The sequence below is a fragment of the Megalobrama amblycephala genome, linkage group LG20 (assembly GCF_018812025.1).
Source record: "Megalobrama amblycephala isolate DHTTF-2021 linkage group LG20, ASM1881202v1, whole genome shotgun sequence".
Classification (NCBI taxonomy): domain Eukaryota; kingdom Metazoa; phylum Chordata; class Actinopteri; order Cypriniformes; family Xenocyprididae; genus Megalobrama; species Megalobrama amblycephala.
In genome coordinates, this window is record NC_063063.1 from 29804213 (window position 1) to 29825961 (window position 21749).

Genomic DNA, 21749 nt, shown 5'->3' on the forward strand with positions numbered 1-21749 from the left:
CCTATCAACTATCCAGAACTATGCAGAACACCCTAGCAACCACCTAGCAACATTCTAGCAACCACCCAGAACACCCTAGCACCCTATAAACTGTTGCACCCTATGCAATTTTTGCAGCATTCTAATTATCACTGGCATATTTACACACACTCACCATGGCGATCTTGCAGACGTTCTGGCAGGCCAGGCCGCGGACAGCCGCTCCCGCTGTGAGTGCTGGTGGGGGGGCTCTGGGTGGAGACGTGTGTGTGTATGTGTGTGGTGGCGTCAGCGGCAGCGGGTGAGAGAGGTGGACCGGAGGGCACTGGGGCAGTCGGCGGAGACCATGAGATGGGACCACAGAATCCACCGTCTGGAGAGGAGACTGAGGCTAGAGAGAAAGATGATGCTTTCACAATGGATTCATGTCACACAGGCTTTGAATAACGAAAAGCTGAAATATCCCACTTTGAAACCAAAATATCCCAGTATCGGTCATTGCAGATTATGTCGTTCGGAGCCAGAGTCTGTGCAGAAGTGGAGCTGCGGCATCAAGATCCTGCCCACACTCTCGCTGACTCAATCCCAAGCGCAATCTTGACGTTACACCCCATTTTTATAGCATCAAATAACTAACTAAAACCAAACTTACTGGAAAAATGAACACGGGTGATAAGAACTACCTAAAATGACAGAAACGATCTTTGGAAAAAATGATTTGAAGTGCAGTCGGATTTTTTAATTTGGCTTGCGTCCCATTCGATTACATGGAGAGGGCGGGGTTTATGACCTATACTGCAGCCAGCCACCAGGGGGCAATCGAAATGCTTTGGCTTCACTTTTTAGGATGTGTGTGGCACACTTGGTTGACACTAAATAATGTTGCACCTATATGCACCTATAGACTGTACACATAACACGCATGTGCATGACATAACTGTTTTCACAAACTCACGTTTTTGACGATAACGGTATCTTTTTCAAAAACTTGCACTTTGAAACCCGTTTTCAAAAGTTTGCATTTTCAGGCCCCAAAAATGCAGTTGTCGTGTAAACGAACGGCTATAACATATAAAAAGTTTTTAGTTGAAAACAGTGTAGTGTAAATTTTAGTACATAAATTTAATTTAATTTCAGTTAGTTGCCATGGCAACATTTCAAATGTTCCTCTGTTTTAAGTTTTTTCATATAATATTTATATTTTATTCAATTTATGAAAACGTGCATGACAGCATCATTTAGTTTCATTCAGTATGAAAAAGAGCAGCATGAACATTCTGCTTAACATCTCCTTTTCTGTTCCATAGAAGAAAGAAAGTCATACAGGTTTGGTAATAAATGAGGGTGAGTAAATGATGACTCATTTTTGGCTGAACTATCCTTTTAAATGATACAAATGAGTCTCATATGAGCACACACACACACACACACACACACATCTTGACCTGCAGCCAGATGTGACAAGAACAAAAGGAGATGAGAGACAGAAACCACGTGTGTGTGTGTCTGTATAACCTCACCTTGCCTAACATCAAACAGACCTACATCCTCTATGCTGTTACCATCGCATATTATGAGGACCAGATACTGCAGGCGTTCTTAAAAGTAAAGCACACTAAAAAGCTAAATGTACTTATTTATACTTTTGTTGTTTAACTCTGTATAAATATGCAGAAGTAGAAACAAGATTTGCAAACTACAAGTAAGATTATTGCGAAACTACTACTTAAATTTCTGCTCCTCAAAGCTCCTGCATGGCTTCAGAATATAGAAGAACATTATACGGGTTTGGGACGACATGCGTTGAGTGTGAGTCAGTGTTGATTTTTGGCTAAACTACATTACTGTTCAAATGTTTGGGGTCAGTATAAATGTTTTTTAAAGTAATTATACTTTTATGCAGTAAGGATGCATTGAATTGATCAAAGGTGACAGCAAAGACATGTATAATGTTACAAAAAATTCTATTTCAAACAAATGCTGTGTTTTTGAACTTTCTATTTCATAGTATTACTATTTTTACTGTATTTCTGATCAAAAAATGCAGCATAAGACACATTAAAAAATCTCACTGACCCCAAACTTTTGAACAATCTCAGTCTCACAGCGCAGGGTTTCCGCTGCAGCACAGGGGTCAGTCGCTGTACTTTCCACATCCTCTAATCACAGAACTGCTTTTCTCAACAACAGCCCTGAGATCACAAATGCATCCACAATCCATCTGGCTGACAGGCGTCTCTACTGATTTTCCAACAATTTGTGAATTGCTGTATAGAGTTTGTGTGGTCTGACAGCTAAAGAGCAGGTTTCAAACTCTGAACGCTCAATTTATCTTTGTTGTGCTTTTCATTAAACAAACCTCTGGAGCGTGAGATGAGGGCCAATTGTCACTCTGAGATGTAATAAAATAGTGACACATATGCATGCATGTTGTTTATGTACAAACATGAAATATGTGTGAGGTGATGTGTAATGTGTGAGTGCATATGTATGGTAAATGCAAATGAGTGATGAGGGAGACACACACACACACAAACCTTATATATGCTGGCACTTTGTGGTAAAGCTGTAGTCTGACGTTGAGGAGACGTTCTGTACATGGAGTGTGTTTGAGTGTGAGCGGATGAAAGTGTGTGAGCTGGACTGTTCATCCTGTTGGGTCCCACAGACCTGTAAAAACAGAAAAGTAAAAACAGAGAATACTCTTTAGAAAAAAGGTTCAGTGGGGTTCTATATAGAACTCTTTATGCCAAAAACATTCTATAAGAAGAAATGTCTTAAATGATTGCATAATACTTTCATGTTAATGGGTTATTGAAATTATTTCTAGTGATAAAGTACGTGTACGAGCTGTTTAATTCATAAAATGCACTCAAAATTTAAAAAAAAAATGAATTAAAACTAAATTCATAAAATGATCCCTAAAAGGTTCTATATATGAAGATCCTGACAGAACCCTTTAAAGGGTTAGTTCACCCAAAAATGAAAATTCTGTCATTAATTACTCACCCTCATGCCGTTCCACACCCGTAAGACCTTCGTTCATCTTCGGAACACAAATTAAGATATTTTAGTTGAAATCCGATGGCTCAGTGAGGCCTTCATAGGGAGCAATGACATTTCCTCTCTCAAGATCCATTAATGTACTAAAAACATATTTAAATCAGTTCATGTGAGTACAGTGGTTCAATATCAATATTATAAAGCAATGAGAATATTTTTGGTGCGCCAAAAAAAACTAAATAACGACTTATTTAGTGATGGCCGATTTCAAAACACTGCTTCAGGAAGCTTCGGAGCACAAATGAATCAGAGTATCGAATCATGATTCAGATCACGTGTCAAACTGCCAACGGCTGAAATCATGTGACTTTGGCGCTCCGAACAGCAGATTCGATACACTGATTCATTTGTGCTCCGAAGCTTCCTGAAGCAGCGTTTTGAAATCGGCCATCACTAAATAAGTCGTTATTTAGTTTTTTTTGGCGCACCAAAAATATTCTCATTGCTTTATAATATTGATATTGAACCACTGTACTCACATGAACTGATTTAAATATGTTTTTAGTACCTTTATGGATCTTGAGAGAGGAAATGTCATTGCTCCCTATGGAGGCCTCACTGAGCCATCGGATTTCAACTAAAATATCTTAATTTGTGTTCCAAAGATGAACTTACTGGTGTGGAACGGCATGAGGGTGAGTAAATAATGACAGAATTTTCATTTTTGGGTGAACTATCCCTTTAAGGTTCTATATAGAACCTTTTCTTCTGAGATTGACAGTGTGATGTGCATTATTGTAACATTAACAATGTAAAGCCATTCCCAGACTGCAAAGTGGAAATTTGTGCATTTATAGCATGACAATCATGTGCAAATTAACCCGCATTTACATATCAATGCATATTCAGAATTTAGGAACTTTCCCCACCCTGATTAACATCATGAACTATATGGCAGTGCACAGAGGTTAGCCAATCATGGTGCAACTCATTTACATATAAAATTATGAGTAGTAGCAAGTAGCAAAAATAGCCTGTTCAGCTCTAAGGGTCAAAAAATGGTCTTGAAAAACTAAATTATGGGTTACACTTTATTTCAGTAGTCCACTTTAGACATTCTACTAACTAGTACTCTCATAAGTAGACTGTTAGGTTAGTTAGGGTTAGTTGACATGTACTTGCAAAGTTACATATAGTTAGTAGAATGTCTAAAGTGGACCACTGAAATAAAATGTTAGCAAATTATAATGTTGCATGGTGCATAAGTGGATGGGAACACAACTATATACTGTTATTTTTGTGCCCAACAACATCCTTTTATATTTGCTCTATAGCATGGCCTCTTGATCCTTCAAATTGAATGTTTATTTCAGCTGTGCATGTTTTTAATACCTCAGTTTTTCAATGGTGTTCTTCTTATTGCTGAAGAACAGACTGAGCAGAGTTTTCCTCTTAATGCAGGCGATTATTCCAACACACAGCAGACACAGAAACGCCACCAGGATGCCCACCGTCACACTGCTGCTGTCTGCATGAACAGAGAAGTGTACACACATTTGTGAATTGAACAGGTACTGCTGAAGAGCAGGACAACAGTCATGTTTAATACCTGTCGGTCTCATCGGGCCGCTGTCCATGCTGCCTCCAAATCCAGCTTTATCACAGAACGGAGGAGCCCACAGCGCCTCACAGTGACAGTTCTTATTGTTATTACAAACCTGCGCATGAGACAACAGCACAGCAGTCACATCAGACACTATATGATTACTTTATTAATAATCAGATGGATCTACTTTACATTACGGAAAAACGAAAGAGCACAGGTGTAGTTTTAACAGCAGTAAGAACACCTTCCAATGTAAATAAGAAAAACATAGTTTTAAAAAAATTAACTATATAGATTGACTATCACTTGTTTTTGTTTAGAAAGAATATCTATGTAAATATGCAAGTATTTCTCCAGTAACTTTGCAAAAGCTATAAGAAAAAAAAGATGCATAAATGTAATATATTATTATTAAATATTATATATAAAAATAAAATAAATGTAATAATTTTTATGTAAATAAGCAAGTATTTCTGAATAAATGTAAAAATAAATAAATGATATTTTTATGTAAATATGCAAGTATTTCTCCACTACCTTTACCAAAGCCGTAAGAAAAAAAATAGAAGTATAAATATATTATTATTACATATTATATATAAAAATATTAAAATAAGAAATAAATGTAAGAATTCTTATGCAAATATGCAAGTATTTTTCCACTAACTTTGCCAAAGCTGTAAGAAAAAAAAAAGATGTATAAATGTAATATATTATCATTAAATATTATATATAAAAATAAAATAAATGTAATAATTTTTATGTAAATATGCAAGTATTTCAAAATAAGTGTAAAAATAAATAAATAATATTTTTATGTAAATATGCAAGTATTTCTCCACTACCATTACCAAAGCCATAAGAAAAAAATAGATGTATAAATATATTATTATTACATATTATATATAAAAATATTAAAATAAGAAATAAATGTAAGAATTTTTATGCAAATATGCAAGTATTTTTCCACTAACTTTGCCAAAGCTGTAAGAAAAAAAAGATGTATAAATGTAATATATTATTATTAAATATTATATATAAAAATAAAATAAATGTAATAATTTTTATGTAAATATGCAAGTATTTCTAAATAAATGTAAAAATAAATAAATAAATAATATTTTTATGTAAATATGCAAGTATTTCTCTATTACCTTTACCAAAGCCATAAGAAAAAAATAGATGTATAAATATATTATTATTACATATTATATATAAAAATATTAAAATAAGAAATAAATGTAAGAATTTTTATGCAAATATGCAAGTATTTTTCCACTAACTTTGCCAAAGCTGTAAGAAAAAAAAGATGTATAAATGTAATATATTATTATTAAATATTATATATAAAAATAAAATAAATGTAATAAATTTTATGTAAATATGCAAGTATTTATAAATAAATGTAAAAATAAATAATATTTTTATGTAAATATGCAAGTATTTCTCCACTACCTTTACCAAAGCTATAAGAAAAAAATAGATGTATAAATATATTATTATTACATATTATATATAAAAATATAAAAATAAGAAATAAATGTAAGAATTTAAATGCAAATATGCAAGTATTTTTCCACTAACTTTGCCAAAGCTATAAGAAAAAAAAGATGTATAAATGTAATATATTATTATTAAATATTATATATAAAAATAAAATAAATGTAATAATTTTTATGCAAATATGCAAGTATTTCTCCACTAACTTTGCCAAAGCTGTAAGAAAAAAAAGATGTATAAATGTAATATATTATTATTAAATATTATATATAAAAATAAAATAAATGTAATAAATTTTATGTAAATATGCAAGTATTTCTAAATAAATGTAAAAATAAATAATATTTTTATGTAAATATGCAAGTATTTCTCCACTACCTTTACCAAAGCCGTAAGAAAAAAAATAGATGTATAAATATATTATTATTACATATTATATATAAAAATATTAAAATAAGAAATAAATGTAAGAATTTAAATGCAAATATGCAAGTATTTTTCCACTAACTTTGCCAAAGCTGCAAGAAGAAATTAGATGTATAAATATATTAGATATTTTACACACACACACACACACATATATATTATATATATATATATATATATATATATATATATATATATATATATATATATATATATATATATATATATATATATATATATATCTCTGAGAAGAAGTCTTATTATTTTCCTTCTCAAGTAAATTGATCTTGTTTTAAGCATGTTTAGATGTTCTTTAATGGAAAACAAGACAAAAACACTAATTGCAAATATGATTCATTTGCACTATAATGAAAATTGGGTGTTTAAACATGGTTGATTATCATGGCAATAAACACATTAACAATGTAAAAATGATCAATGGTCCTAAAATATAGCAGTTTTAATTAATTTAACCTGGGCGTATTCTCTTGAGATTCACCTCCCTAGTAAACTCACAATTTAATTGCTAAATGTAAATATAATACTTTCATTTTACAAATGAAAACATGACTGTAATATACAACACAACTGCGATTGCCAGAAATATTGTAGAGAATTATTCAGTTTTCAACTTTGAACATGTCTTCATGGTCAATACATGTGTGTTTGCAAGCTGTAACCTCCTCAACATCTACCCAAACACTTCCTTTTTCTCCATTTGACAGCATTTGTTTCTGGTTGTTCACTCTTGGTGCTGATGAGCTGCAGATGTTGGACTCAGATGAACATCTTAATCTAATCTGGAGATTCATGAGCTCATTCATTGACTTCCACTATCTGTTTCTCACTATCTGCACAAACATGTAACCTGTTCATCAGGAAGACTGTTTTCATTTTGAGATCTTTTATAATGCTGGAGATGAAACACATTCGCTCTGTCAAGTTTCGCCCCTCAATATTTACACAGATCTCATCTGGACTCCTCTTTACAGTAATCTAAACATGCTTTCCCTAATTAAATGAAAAATTTAAAAAGCAGGAACTCTAACAGGCAATGTAACTATCACCAGAAACAAAACAAAAAAATAGCTTTCCAACTAGGATCCATCATGAGCTTTCAGACACACCTGCAGAATGAATTAATAAAACCTATCTTTATATCTTTATAATTTATATTATTAATGATTGGTTAGGTGAAAGAGTACCTGTCACAAAAACATGAAGATGCATCATGATTTTGTTCCTCAGATTTCCACTGTTGTGACTTAATGTGTTATTAAAGATAAGCTTATTAAGGCCGATTGATTGATTGACCCATTCTGTTGCTGCATTTGTGAGTCTTGCATTACAATACAGAGAGAGAACCATTTGAAATAAAGGTGGCTTTTAGTTGCATTCGAGTCATGTCAAAATTACTATAATTATGTTCAGCATAACAAAAATCATTTCTTGAAATCATATTGTGAAAAAAAAAAAGATTTTCTATTCTCTCTCTGAGCCTTTCCATTCAAAAACTTACAACAACAACAACAGAATTACTATAATTTTATGTTTCTAACTTGTAAAAATCACATTCACATCATAGTCAAACACATAATTACGAGCTGGAAATTCAATTTATCATTAGAGCTCTGACTTTGACCATTGTGTAAAAACAACCAAAACACCAGCAGTTAAAGGTAAAAGTATTTACAGCACCTTCAACGCATATTTCTGTTCGATATTTTAGATATATATCTCATGTTACATATGTGTTCTTCAATATTATGTGAAAGAATATAAAGGTGAATAAAGCAAATCTCATTTTATATAAAGTTGGTTATATATATATCTCCAACTATATTCACATACATACAGTATATTTATGTAAAGCGATATACAGTGCCCTCCACAAATATTGGCACCCTTAGTAAATATGAGCAAAGGCAGCTGTGAAAATAAATCTGCATTGTTTATCCTTTTGATCTTTCATTCAAAAAAAAAAATCATTCACAAAAATCTAACCTTTCATTGAAGGAAAACAATTGAAAGTGGGGGGAAAATTACATTATGAAATAAATGTTTTTCTCTAGTTCACGTTGGCCACAATTATTGGCACCCAATTATTGCAACCTCCTTTTGCCAAGAGAACAGCTCTGAGTCTTCTTCTATAATGCCTGATGAGTTTGGAGAACACCTGACAAGAGATCAGAGATCATTCCTTCATGCAGAATCTCTCCAGATCTCTCCAGCTCCATGTTGGTGCTTCTTCTCTTCAGTTCAGTCCACTCATTTTCTTTAGGGTTCAGGTCAGGGACCTGGGATGGCCATGGCAGAAACTTCATTTTGTGCTCAGTGACACATTTTTGTGTTGGATTTGATGTTTGTTTTGGATCATTGTCCTGATGGACGATCCAACCATGGCCCATTATTGGATTTCTAGCAGAAGCAGCCAGGTTTTGATTTTTTATATTTGATATTTGGTAGAATCCATGATACGATATATCTGAACAAGATGTCCAGGACCTCCAGCAGAAAAACAGGCCCACAACATTAAGGATCCAGCAGTATATTTAACCGTGGGCATGGGATACTTTTTATCCATGTGTGCACCAAACCCATCTGGTGGGTTTGTTCTTTATTTAGTTTCATCTGAGCATAAAAGCCAGTTCCAGTCTTGTCTGACAACTGAATATGCTGGAGATTGTTTCTGGATGAGAGCAGAGGATTTTTCTTGAAACCCTCCCGAACAACTTGTAGGGATGTTTGATAGACTCAACTAATCTCTGCAATTCTCCAGCTGTGATCCTTAGAGAGTCTTTGGCCACTTAAACATTCCTCCTCACTTCACATTAGGACGATATAGACACTCGTCCTCTTCCAGGCAGATTTGTAACATCTTTAGTTGATTGGAACTTCTTAATTATTGCCCTGATAGTGGAAATGGGGATTTTCAATGCTTTAGCTTTTTTCTTACAGCCACTTTCTATTTTGTGAAGCTCAACAATCATTTACTGCACATCAGAACTATATTGTTTGGTTTTACTCATTGTGATGAATGATTAAGGGAATTTGGCCTTTGTGTTTCCTCATGTTTATTCTCCTGTGGAACAGGAAGTCATGGCTGGACAATTTCATGTTCATGATCACCCTGGTGTGCTAAAAAATGTAAATATGAATGGGAATATACTTTAGAGATATTTTACACATAAGAATTTCTAGGGGTGCCAATAATTGTGGCCAACGTGTTTTAGAGAAAAACATTTATTTCATAATGTGATTTTCCCTCCACTTTCAATTGCTTTACTTCAATGAAAGGTTAGATTTTTCAGATTTTTTTTAAATGAAAGATCAAAAGGATAAACAATGCAGATTTATTTTCACAGCTGCCTTTGCTCATATTTACTAAGGGTGCCAATATTTGTGGAGGGCACTGTATACTAACTGCTTGGTTGCTTGTATCATCACAAAATGTAATCTATATTATCACCCATATCTAATCTGCTAAATGCAGCTATAAGGCATGATGATATTAAGAGATTATAAACATTTACATCATGATTTTCTGTAAAGCTGCTTTGAAAGAATTGTGAATAGAGCTATACAAAAACTTTAATTATTGCAGTCATCGTTACAAACAAAGTCACTCTGAGCCCATTTTGGCATTATGAGTGTCGCCACAGAGATGAATCATTTATGAGTCTGAGGACATGAAGATGAGTTGTTATTGTGTAATTATGGTAATTCTGACATGACGCCATATTAGATTCAGCAAAGATCCCTCATCTTATCAGGAACATTTCACTGTATGAGCTTCTTATGCTGATATGTAAGTCACATGGTAAGTTCAGACTGGTTTTTGGGTTCAACATAAAATGTTCGCCAACCATTCAGATATATTTCCAAGAGAAACTGACGTTGTGATGGACAGATAAAACTCACCCCATGTCCGCTGCACTTGGCCGAACAGTGGTGAACCCCGAGCACACTGATGTTTTGACACTGTCTGTTTATGCACATCTGGAGACACACAGAGACAGACTTTATTTAGTGATGATTGAGTCATCAGCTCAACTCCACCCAAACATACTGACATTCAGCAACGATCCATCCAAATGTCCTCACAGGAGCAAATGTGTCACATGTAATTCAGTTTGACACAACTTACTGGTTTACAACTCTGTAATACTGTGATGTCAGGGTCATTTGGTGTAACCAATGATGCCACTCTTTCCCTAGTTAACATCCATGATTTCAGTCATGACTCAATTCTGACTAAATGTGCAGTTATTGCAGCAAAGACTTCTTATTGACTTTGATATATTATATTAAAAAAAAATTATAATAAACTAGGGATCGGGGCAAAAATGACACCAAAAGTGACAAAAATGGCTAAAAAAGATATTTACAAAGTGAAAAAAAAAAAAAAAAAAACACCATAATGAACTTTTTTTTATTATTGTTTTGCCATGATGTGACATTTCAGCATATTTCATAATGCACTATTTTAGGTATATCTAGTCATGGGTAAAGTTATAACTTCAGCCAGGAAAATAATGCTGAGTTTTTTTAAATATATATACTAGGGGTGTGACGAATCTCGTGTCACGAGATCTCGCGAGACTAAAGTGTGACGAGATTTCTCGTCGAGGCGAAAAGTAGTCTCGTGATGTTGCCATGACAGAGTGTTAGGATGATTAGGAAAGAATTGCCACCGCTTCGTTTACATTACGCCTCCACTGTCCTTTTGCTTTGTGTTTAAATAAAAAACATTTAATTAAGTTGGATAACGGTCGCCGCCGCTCCATATTTACAGAGTTATGCGCGATCGCTGAAAGTGAAAGTAAACGCGCACGCGCATTCAAACGCGATTTCAATACCCCGCATTTTGAAAGCGGCTCCTTGATGAATGCAAATATCTCTCAATATGAAAGCTATTTTAGGCTGGGCAGTGTAGTTGTAACCATCTCTTAGCTCTGTATCAAAGAAAAATTTGGTCTTATTTGCACTTTGAATATTGAGAGAGTGTGATTATGGTTTCAACTTGTAAAGTGTTACCATAAAAATGAATAACAGTTTTCTCTTAATCTTATTAAGCACAAACAGTAAGGTTTCATTTGTTAACATTAGTTAATGCACTGTGAACTATCATGAACTAACAATGAATGACTATTTTTATTAACTAACATAAACAAAGATTAATAAATACTGTAGCAAATATATTGCTCATTGTTAGTTGATGTTGGTTAATACGTTAATGTTAATAAATGAGACCTTATTGTAAAGTGTTACCATTTTTATTTATACTGTTTTTATTTCTATGATCAGTTTGTGGAAAGGAGTTCAGTTAGGAGGTCAAAAGCTGTAGAAGCTCATAAATCATGTACAGTAAGGCCTGAAGAGACTGAAATCATACAGAAGAGAAGTCAGTCAGTTAGGTTTGTGGCAAAACCTTTTACTGTGCTTTAGTATTGTTGTCTTTTACTGCATATGATAATTCATACTCAGAAAGTAGAACTGAATGACATTCATTATAAGATGATTAGTTAAAACATTTCAAATACACCTGCAGAATATTTTTTCTAGTCATGTATTTCGCCATTGAGGATTTCTTAAAAATAGTGTGTAAAAATCTGGTCTCGTCTCGTGAGATACCCGTCTCGTCACACCCCTAATATATACATATATATATATATATATATATATATATATATATATATATATATATATATATACTCAACAATCATAATCATTATAATAATACCCTATAGAAGGGATGTCCAACCCTGCTGGAGAGCTACCGTTCTGCAGACTTCAGTTCCAACCCTGCGCCAACACACCTGTCTGTAATTATCAAGCAGCCCTGAACACCTTGATTAGCTGGTTCAGGTGTGTTTGATTGGGGTTGGAGATGAAATCTGCAGGATGGTAGCTCTCCAGGAGTAGGGTTGGATAGCAACAATATAGCAAAGTGATTTAACCCATTACAGTCCTGATGTTGTTGATCCACACAGGCCTGAATTAACCCTTAAGCGCATCTTAATTGTACTGATGTTGTAGTCCTTTGGGGTCAGATTGACCCCAAACTTTTACAGAGCGATTGCATAAGGAAATACACATTTTTTATATTATAAACTATATATCATTTTTTTTTATTTACTTCTCAACTATGCATTTATGCTGTGTTTTTGTAGTTTTTTTACCTATTTACTGCACAATTACTTACCTATGCCAAAAATTGCCTTATGAAAATTTGATTTTTAATAAAAAAAAATCACTTTAATGATGAACTTAATTAAATTTAAATTGTATTTGGACATTGCTCTATGTGGTAGGGATAGAATACTACCATCTAGAGGTTTGTGGAAAAACTTTAGGAATTATAGTTAAAGAAAGAAGGTGCAATGACCACATATATCCAATAGAGGTCAACAGGTACTCAATAAGGACTGTGTGTGTTTGTGTTTATGTGTGTGTGTATGTGTGTGTATGAGATAGAAAGTTCGTTCGACTTTGTGTTTATAGTCAAAGACCGGACCTTTATTTACATGTAAAATTGCTCATATTTAGGCCAGTTTTGTTGATTTTATTTGCCAATTTCTACAGAAATGCCCTCTGTTGCAGCCACACATGTGTGTGTTTGAGTGTGTGTAGGTGTGTCTGTTTGTGTTTATGTGTGTGTATATGTGTGTGTGTATGAAATAGAAAGTTCGTTCAACTTTGTGTTTATAGTCAAAGACCGGACCTTTATTTACGTGTAAAATTGCTCATATTTAGGCCAGTTTTGTTGATTTTATTTGCCAATTTCTATAAAAATGCCCTCTGTTGCAGTCACACACATGTGTGTGTTTGTGTATGTATGAGATAGAAAGTTCGTTCCACTTTGTGTTTATGGTCTAGGACCAGACCTTTATGGAAATGTAGAACATTTCAGATTTATACTGGATTTATTTATTTATTTTGACAATTTTTTTCTTCATTTTCCCATTCATTTTCAATGTGGGGTCAATCTGACCCTGAAGGACTAAAACAGTGATTTATTTTTTTTTACACACCTTTAGAACAACCAAATCAAGCCCAGATTTTTTGTGCATGTTTAGATAGATTATTTAGTTAAATTCACAGAGTTTCATGCCCCCGAGATGAAGGGAACACTTTTTATAAACGAAGGAAACTGTCAGCGGGGTCAGCTGGACCCCAAGAGCCGATTAAGGGCTAAATAAGCTTGAGATAAATTAAAATAAGCTTTTAATTTTGCTAAATAAACATCTTCTCATTATTCCCTCTCTTTACCATGTTTTCTCCACATTTGGTGCCGGTGAGCACAAGGCCCGGATCCGGCATGTCGTCTCCCAGGTACACATGAGTCCCACGGCAGAGGATACGCCCTCCCTCCTGGAGTGGGATGTTGGTTTCTATGGAGACGGCATTGGTGCCGATCACCGGCCGGTTGGCTCCGCCCTGACACTGGATCTTCCCACATTTAGCATCTCTGGAAAACAACAGCGAGAAGATTTCAAAGATTTAAAAAAACATCTTATTTTAAATTGCATAATATATATATATATATATATATATATATATATATATATATATATATGTTTTTTGCATTTTATTATTTACATCTAGCCTTGCTTTTTCTCCAGCTGTCTGAACTGACCCGTGACCCATTTCTGGGTTGCGACCCCACAGTTTAAAAACACTCATTTGAGTAACATTTCCATAGCTGACAGATCCCATGTCATGAATCAGCCAGTTTCCCAGACTGACACATATGGCATGTTTTCACAGTGCTGAAGTGTGCTTCCTCTGCAGAGGATCGTGGTTATGGGACGGACATCTTTGATTCCAATGCAGCCAAAACATGGAGAAAATAATGAGGCATCCTCTCCACTAAAGACCAATTACTGCATTCACAGGGCAGTTTCTCACGCAGTCGCGTCCAAAAAGAGAGGCAGACAGACAGACAGAGAGAGAAGCAGAATGTGGCTCGAGTCCCTTTGGCCAAAATAAAGAGTCATTAGAGTCTGAAAACCGTCCCTTCCCCGTTTCTCTTTCCGTCTGTCCACTTCAGTCATTAGAGTAATTACTTCATCGAGGATATGATCCGTGAAGCACTTAATAAAGCAGCCAATCTAAGCTCAATTAGAGCAGAATGTATGACAGGTGTTACCTGCATATGCAAATTACTGTGACATTTTCAATAGGCTTCTGATATCTTCCACTTTAAAGGCTCGTGTTGTTATTTGTCTGGCGGCAGTGTTTGATTTCTCAGTGGATTGGTCTGTGTGTGTGTATGAGGCAGTCAGTCAATAAAGAACAGGACGAGAACAAACTGATCAGAGAAATACGTTTATAATTTAATTTAAATCTAAAGAGTAATTTTAAAAGAAAAACACTCTCACTCACTAAATAAACACTCAGAGACCTCAGAGGATTTGAAGGCTCTTTTCATTTTCTGTTGTCCTGAAGTGAACTCAATAAAAAACATCATTCTTCCAAAATCATGCAAAAAAAAACCCCTCACTCGCATACTTGTGGTGATGCCACTTCCACACTGCCATTTATGAAAGACCGGGGCTAGTTGTCACACTTTTTTACACCAGTGAATGTTTATTTTTTAAAAGTAAATTTCTGTTACACAAACCCTTAAGTCTTGGCTTAAAATAAAAATAAAAAAAAAACCCTACCACACGTTTCATTTGTGCCCAAAAGCGGGGCATGTTGTCACAATGGAACCTACCTATTATAGGCTAAATCTAAATAATTAGGAAACAACAAAAAATATAAAAAGTAACAGAAAAATATGAAACCATTGGAAAAATAAATATTATATTAATTATCAATTGTATGAATTTATAATGCCACAATACAAATGTGACAAGAAACATGAAAATAAGTTTTTTTTTTTTTTTTTTGTCATCAAATAAAAATTTGACTTAGCATTTTTCAGCTTTTCATTTATTTTTCATGATTTGTATTTTATTTCTATTTTTATTATTTTTTCTATTAATAATTTCTTTATTAATTCTACATTTAAAATCAAATATTGCACCAGCAACACTGAACCCTGCTCACCAAGGGTGCATTTACTTAATTAAAAATACAGTAAAAACTGTAATATTGTGAAATATTATTACAATTTAAAATAACTGTTTTCTATTTGGAAATATTTTAAAATGTAATTTATTCCTGTGATCAAAGCTGAATTTTCAGTATCATTACTCCAGTCTTCAGTGTCACATGATCCTTCAGAAATCATTCTAATATGCTGATCTGCTGCTCAAGAAACATTTATTGTTTACAATTGTACAAAATATTTGTGTACAATATTTTTTTTCAGGATTATTTGATGAATAGAAAGTTCAAAAGAACAGTGTTTATCTGAAATCTAATCTTTTGTAACATTATAAATGTCTTTACTGTCACTTTTGATTGATTTAATGCATCCTAGCTGAATAAAAGTATTCATTTCTTTAATTTCTTTTCAAAAAAACTTAAAATAAAAATTCTTACTGACCCCAAACTTTTGAACGGTAGTGTATAATGCTACAGAAGCTTTGTATTTCAGATAAATGCTGTTCTTTTGAACTTTCTATTCATCAAGGAATCCTGAAAAAAAAAGTACACAACTGTTTTCAACATTGAAAATAATCATAAATGTTTATTGAGCAGCAAATCAGAATATTAGAATGATTTCTGAAGGATCATGTGACACTGAAGACTGGAGTAATGATGCTGAAAATTCAGCTTTGCATCACAGGAATAAATTACTTTGTAAAACATATTCAAATAGAAAACAGTTATTTTAAATTGTAATCATTTTTCACAATATTACTGTTTTTACTGTATTTTTAATTAAATAAATTAAGCCTTGGTGAGCAGACAAAACTTCTTTTAAAAACATTAAAAATCGTACCAATCCCAAACTTTTGAGCGGTAGTGTATTTATTATTTTTATATTTAAACTCAAATATTGCTCCAGCATTACTGAACTCAGAATTTATATTTTCTCCTACCGTGCTTCACATTTGGCAAATGACCCCTTTGCATCTTTTCCACAGTTTCCATACGGATCTCCAGCCGAGTTGACTCTTTCAAAACAGATTCCTGGAGCTGGTTTTGCACCTGCCAAACACATACAGCCATACCAGTCATGTATCAGGTACAGACAGATGCAGTAGTGGCTCCTCCAGGCTAGCAGGTGACACTGTACTCACCCTGTCCCCAGAGCGTGATGCACTGCTGCTCGTGTGTTTGGCAGATGCCGTTGTAACAATGTCCATCTACACCCTGGCAGGTGTGTCCGTCATGCAGGTAGACATTAGCAGGGCACTGAGGGTCGGCGCCTGTGCAAAACTCCGGCAGGTCACAGGAGTTACTGGATTCACGGCACGGAGTCCCTGCAGGTTTCAACTATACAGACAAACACATCATGATGTATTAATATGAATAGAATGATTTCAGTCAACATGAAATCGACTGTCTAATACTTTTATCTTAAAGGGCACCTATTATGCCCCTTTTTACAAGATGTAATATTGGTCTTGGGTGTCCCCAGAATGTATTTGTGAAGTTTCAGCACAAAATACCCCACAGTTAATTTATTATAACCATTTGAAAATGTCATTTTTGGGGCCTGTTTTAAAAAGAGCTGTTTTGGTGTGTACCACCTTAAATATAAATGAGCTGCATATCCCCGCCCTGCCTTTGGATGAGGGCGTAACTTGCATACCTATGGCAATAAACAGTCGGTGAAGCAGAATGGCTGAGAGTGAGAGACCCGCTGTTTTGTATGGCATTCAGCCGTACATGTTTGAACCGGAATCAGACTCAGATGATGAAGAGACTCCGGCAGAAGAAACACAATTGAGAATGGAGCAGGACGTCTCTGAATGGTTATTTGATACATTTATGTACTTATAGAGTTTTAATCGCGTCCCCTTTGCAATTATGGATGTGCAACACACACACACACACACACACTGTGATAACGTTCGCGCAATTTTTTGAAACTACAAACACAAATACTGTGATAACGTTTGCTAAGTAAACATACACAGTTTTTAATACAATATCTTTAAAAAATATATATATACATGTGGATACACACTATACAAACAAGGTTTAAATTATATACACAGACATTCTACGACGACGACAACAACTTTAGACGCATTTGTTATTGAATTGGCTGACATCGACTGAAATGACTATTTGCTCAAAAAACATTAAATAGACTTACTTCTTCTGGAGGTGACGTTGGATCGCGAACAGTAGGCAACGATCCACACTTGAGGATTAACTTTGAAGCAATACCTGCTTTGAATTGACCCTCGTTCTCAAAACAGTCAGTCAAAAAATGATTCGCGCAAACATAAACGTATTTTGGAATTTTGAGTGGCGCCTTTCCTTCGTAAATAAAATCCATCCACTGCGTTTTCAGTGGCTCTGATGTCGGAAGTAAGTGAAAACTACTATATTCATTATTACATCCCACAACAGAACACTTATGTTTCTTAGGAGACATTACCGGCTGTCGTTGAAACAATGGAGGATGGTTGACAGATCACCGAGGGCGGGGTCTATGCCAAAACCAGATTGTCAATCAAACCACGTGGGTGGGGCTTAGCGCAATTCTACGTCACAGTGAGAGCAATCTTAGAACAGGGCGTTCTGAGACAGTGCTTATGAATTATTGAGATTGTAAAAAAACCACTGGGTGGATTTTTCTCATTCTAGGGTGGTTTTGCTCACACACTGCCAACACACATTTATGGTCAAACAGCATGTAAAAGTGAATTTTGCATAATAGGTGCCCTTTAATTTTTTAATATTCCTGGCCTTATTGTAAATGATTCATCAGCACATTATTCTAAATAGTAAAAACCAGTATCGCTTTAGGATAATATGCACTTTTATTTACTTATTTTGTTTGATTATATAGGCATATAATGTGTTTTAATAACCTACTTTTGTAAATATTACAAGTATACAATATTTCATATGAATTTTTTACATTGTTTTATTTCAAGTTAATGTTTAAGGGGACCAATAATGCCCCTTTTACAAGATGTAAAATAAGTCTCTGGTGTCCCCAGAATGTGTCTGTGAAGTTTCAGCTCAAAATCCCCCACAGATCATTTATTATAGCTTGTCAAATTTGCCCCTATTTGGGTGTGAGCAAAAACACGCCGCTTTTGTGTGTGTCCCTTTAAATGCAAATGAGCTGCTGCTCCCGCCCCCTTTCCAGAAGAGGGCGGAGCTTTAACAGCTCAACAACAACAAAACTGGAGAATCTCACGCAGCCAAAATGAGGATTGTCAGTAACGGTGTTCAGCCTTACATTGTTCAAACCGGAGTCGACACTGATGGAGAGACTCAGGAAGAAGTTACAACTTTTAGACGTTTCTGAATGGTTAGTGGATAAATTGATGTAGTTGCTGTGGAGTTGATTCAACTCATCCACTAGCATGTGCTGTCATGTTAATCTTTTGTGCAAATCCAGCATTGAATCGACCCTCGTTTGGGAAGCAGTCCGGCGTAAAATGATAAATATGTAAATAAATGTTTTTGAATTGATGTTACCTTTAAGTATAATAAATAAATAAATATTTTTTTCTGCACATTTTCAATGTTAAGTAGATAAAATTTCCAAGGTATAAATGAGCGCAACAAATAAAGTGAATTATGACGGATTTCACGAGTTACCTGACAGTTTTCACAGCATTGTCCATGCGCACACACGGCCTCCTCCTTCAGTGTGCATGTGCTGGCATTACAGCAGGGATTCAGACACTCCTGCAGACACACAGATTCATCAGTTCAAAACAAAGAAAAAAAGGATCACGATTTCCACAAAAATATGACCCAGCACAACTGTTTGCAACATTGATAATAATCAGAAATGTTTCTTGAGCAGCAAATCATCATATTAGAATGATTTCTGAAGGATCATGTGACACTGAAGACTGGAGTAATGATGCTGAAAATTCAGCTTTGATCTCAGGAATAAATTGCATGCAATATATTACAATAAAAACAAGATGTAAATTGTTATAATGTTTTACATTTTTACTGTTTTCAGTCTCAAATCCTTGGTGAGCATGAGAATTCAAAAACATTTTTAAAAAAATCTTACCGACCCCAAACTTTTTAAAGTTAGAGTACATAATAAATTCATATAATCAGTTCACACACTTTTAGCCAAACTGAAATGATGTTTTGATAACTTTATGCAGTGACAGCATCCTGGTCCAGTTTTTCCAGCCATAAACCATATTTTCTAGATTTATTACTGTGAACTGCCTTGAAACAGTCTGTTTTGTATAAAGCACTGTATATAAATAAATGTGACTTGGCTAGATCGGCCATCAAATGTGTGACAAAGGTGATGAAAATTCCTAATTGAAATGCAACTCATGTATATTTGCATATGTGTACGAGTCCTTCAAGTACTTAAATAATTTTCCAGATGCTTCTTTCTGACTGCTGACTTTGTGGAAATTCATGTGCCATAAATTTAGCATGAGCATTGTTGACGGCGGATACACAGACACAGAACATTGTTACAGTATGTCTTTGCTAAGAGTACCGCACTGCCAGCAACATTTCAGCAAAGACATCAACGAACAGATTTAAACCCCCAGGAAACACCTGAAGCGCTCCGACACAAACACAGGCTTCTCTCTGCGGTCCTCTCAAAAGCTCCCGGTCTGGTGTGACAGATGCGCCTCATTCCCAAAACACTTCTTGCGCTTCTTCTCACAGCATGGTCGCAGAAAACACTCGGCTGCAGAAACTGTTAATTTCGTCTGCCGCAGATTTGGAGGAGCGACTGCTAATGATGCATGAATCACTGGAGAGTGTGGAAATCGCAGCACTTGTGGGAAACATGTAAACTCTCTGAGCTCTGACGTACCTCCACATCTCCACAGTCGCACTGCTCTCCCTCCTCGACGTATCCGTTTCCACATTTCTGGCCTCCGTAGAGCACTTTCACCTCCGGCATGTTGAACAAACACATGCCCACGCCTTTCTCCAAGCTCGCCGCTAGATCCTTCTTGCTGCATGTACTGAAGACTGTAGGGAAAGGGTACCTGAAAGAAGAAATATGACCTCAGTGATGATTTGAAAGAAAATTGCACATTTGCACACATAAATGACCAATCAGCCATTTGAACTTGTGCCAAGAAAATGACATCATCCTGTAAGTGCTAATTGGCACGAGGACCAACGAAAGGAGTCCCAGAGGAGAGAACGGCAAGAGATAAGAGTCCTAGGCCTGTAAAAAAAATAATCACACTGAATGTCTTCTCCAGCTTCTCTGAGCTGTAAATTGGAGGCAGCGGGAAGTGTGTGTGTGAACTAACACTTCATATCACACATGGGCTAGTTTAGCTTCATTTGGACTGAATTATCCAACAAACCAAGATTCTAATAGACTGGTTTGTGTTCATTTGTAGTGTTTGCGTACGCAAATATCACTGTTACAACCTAAAAACCAGATAGAAACAGGATAACACTTTATTTAGACTTCTAATTCGTGACTGGTGTTTTGTTTTGCTTGATCCTCTTACTTCTTCCACCGGAACTAAACTCGCATCCGACAACTGCCGGAAGCCAGTGATTGTAGTTTATAAAGTTATAAATATGGATATTTTTCTTACAAAAACTCATCACTTCACTTCAGAGGGCATTTAATAACCCTTGGAGCCGTGTGGATTACTTTTATGATGGATGGATGCGCTTTTTGGAGCTTCAAAATCTTGAGCCCCATATAAAGCTTGAAAGAGCCAGGATACTTTTTAAAGGTGCCGTAGAATGGAAAATTGAATTGACCTTGGCATAGTTGAATAACAAGAGTTCAGTACATGGAAATGACATACAGTGAGTCTCAAACTCCATTGTTTCCTCCTTCTTATATAAATCTCATTTGTTTAAAAGACCTCCGAAGAACAGGTGAATCTCAACATAACACCGACTGTTACGTAACAGTCGGGATCATTAATATGTACGCCCCCAATATTTGCATATGCCAGTCCATGTTCAAGGCAATAGACAAGGGCAGCCAGTATTAACGTCTGGATCTGTGCACAGCTGAATCATCAGACTAGGTAAGCAAGCAAGAACAGCGAAAAATGGCAGATGAAGCAATAATAACTGACATGATCCATGATTACATGATATTTTTAGTGATATTTGTAAATTGTCTTTCTAAATGTTTCATCCAAATAAATACTTTACTCACATGATC

The 21749-nt window shown here is 35.0% G+C and overlaps 1 protein-coding gene across 2 annotated transcripts in view; it reads right to left on the reverse strand.

Annotated features, from left to right (window-relative positions):
• LOC125255463 (disintegrin and metalloproteinase domain-containing protein 12) overlaps positions 1-21749 on the reverse strand; it is a 132585-nt gene that overhangs the window by 8610 nt on the left and 102226 nt on the right. For both annotated transcript variants that reach the window (XM_048170749.1, XM_048170750.1), the window contains 10 exons: positions 20415-20592; positions 19205-19294; positions 16714-16909; positions 16513-16621; positions 13787-13985; positions 10436-10513; positions 4592-4700; positions 4375-4510; positions 2517-2649; positions 155-370 (listed from right to left, as the gene is read on the reverse strand). In XM_048170749.1, the coding sequence (XP_048026706.1) occupies positions 155-370; positions 2517-2649; positions 4375-4510; positions 4592-4700; positions 10436-10513; positions 13787-13985; positions 16513-16621; positions 16714-16909; positions 19205-19294; positions 20415-20592 (1444 nt within the window). The remainder of the gene's footprint in view (positions 1-154; positions 371-2516; positions 2650-4374; positions 4511-4591; positions 4701-10435; positions 10514-13786; positions 13986-16512; positions 16622-16713; positions 16910-19204; positions 19295-20414; positions 20593-21749) is intronic.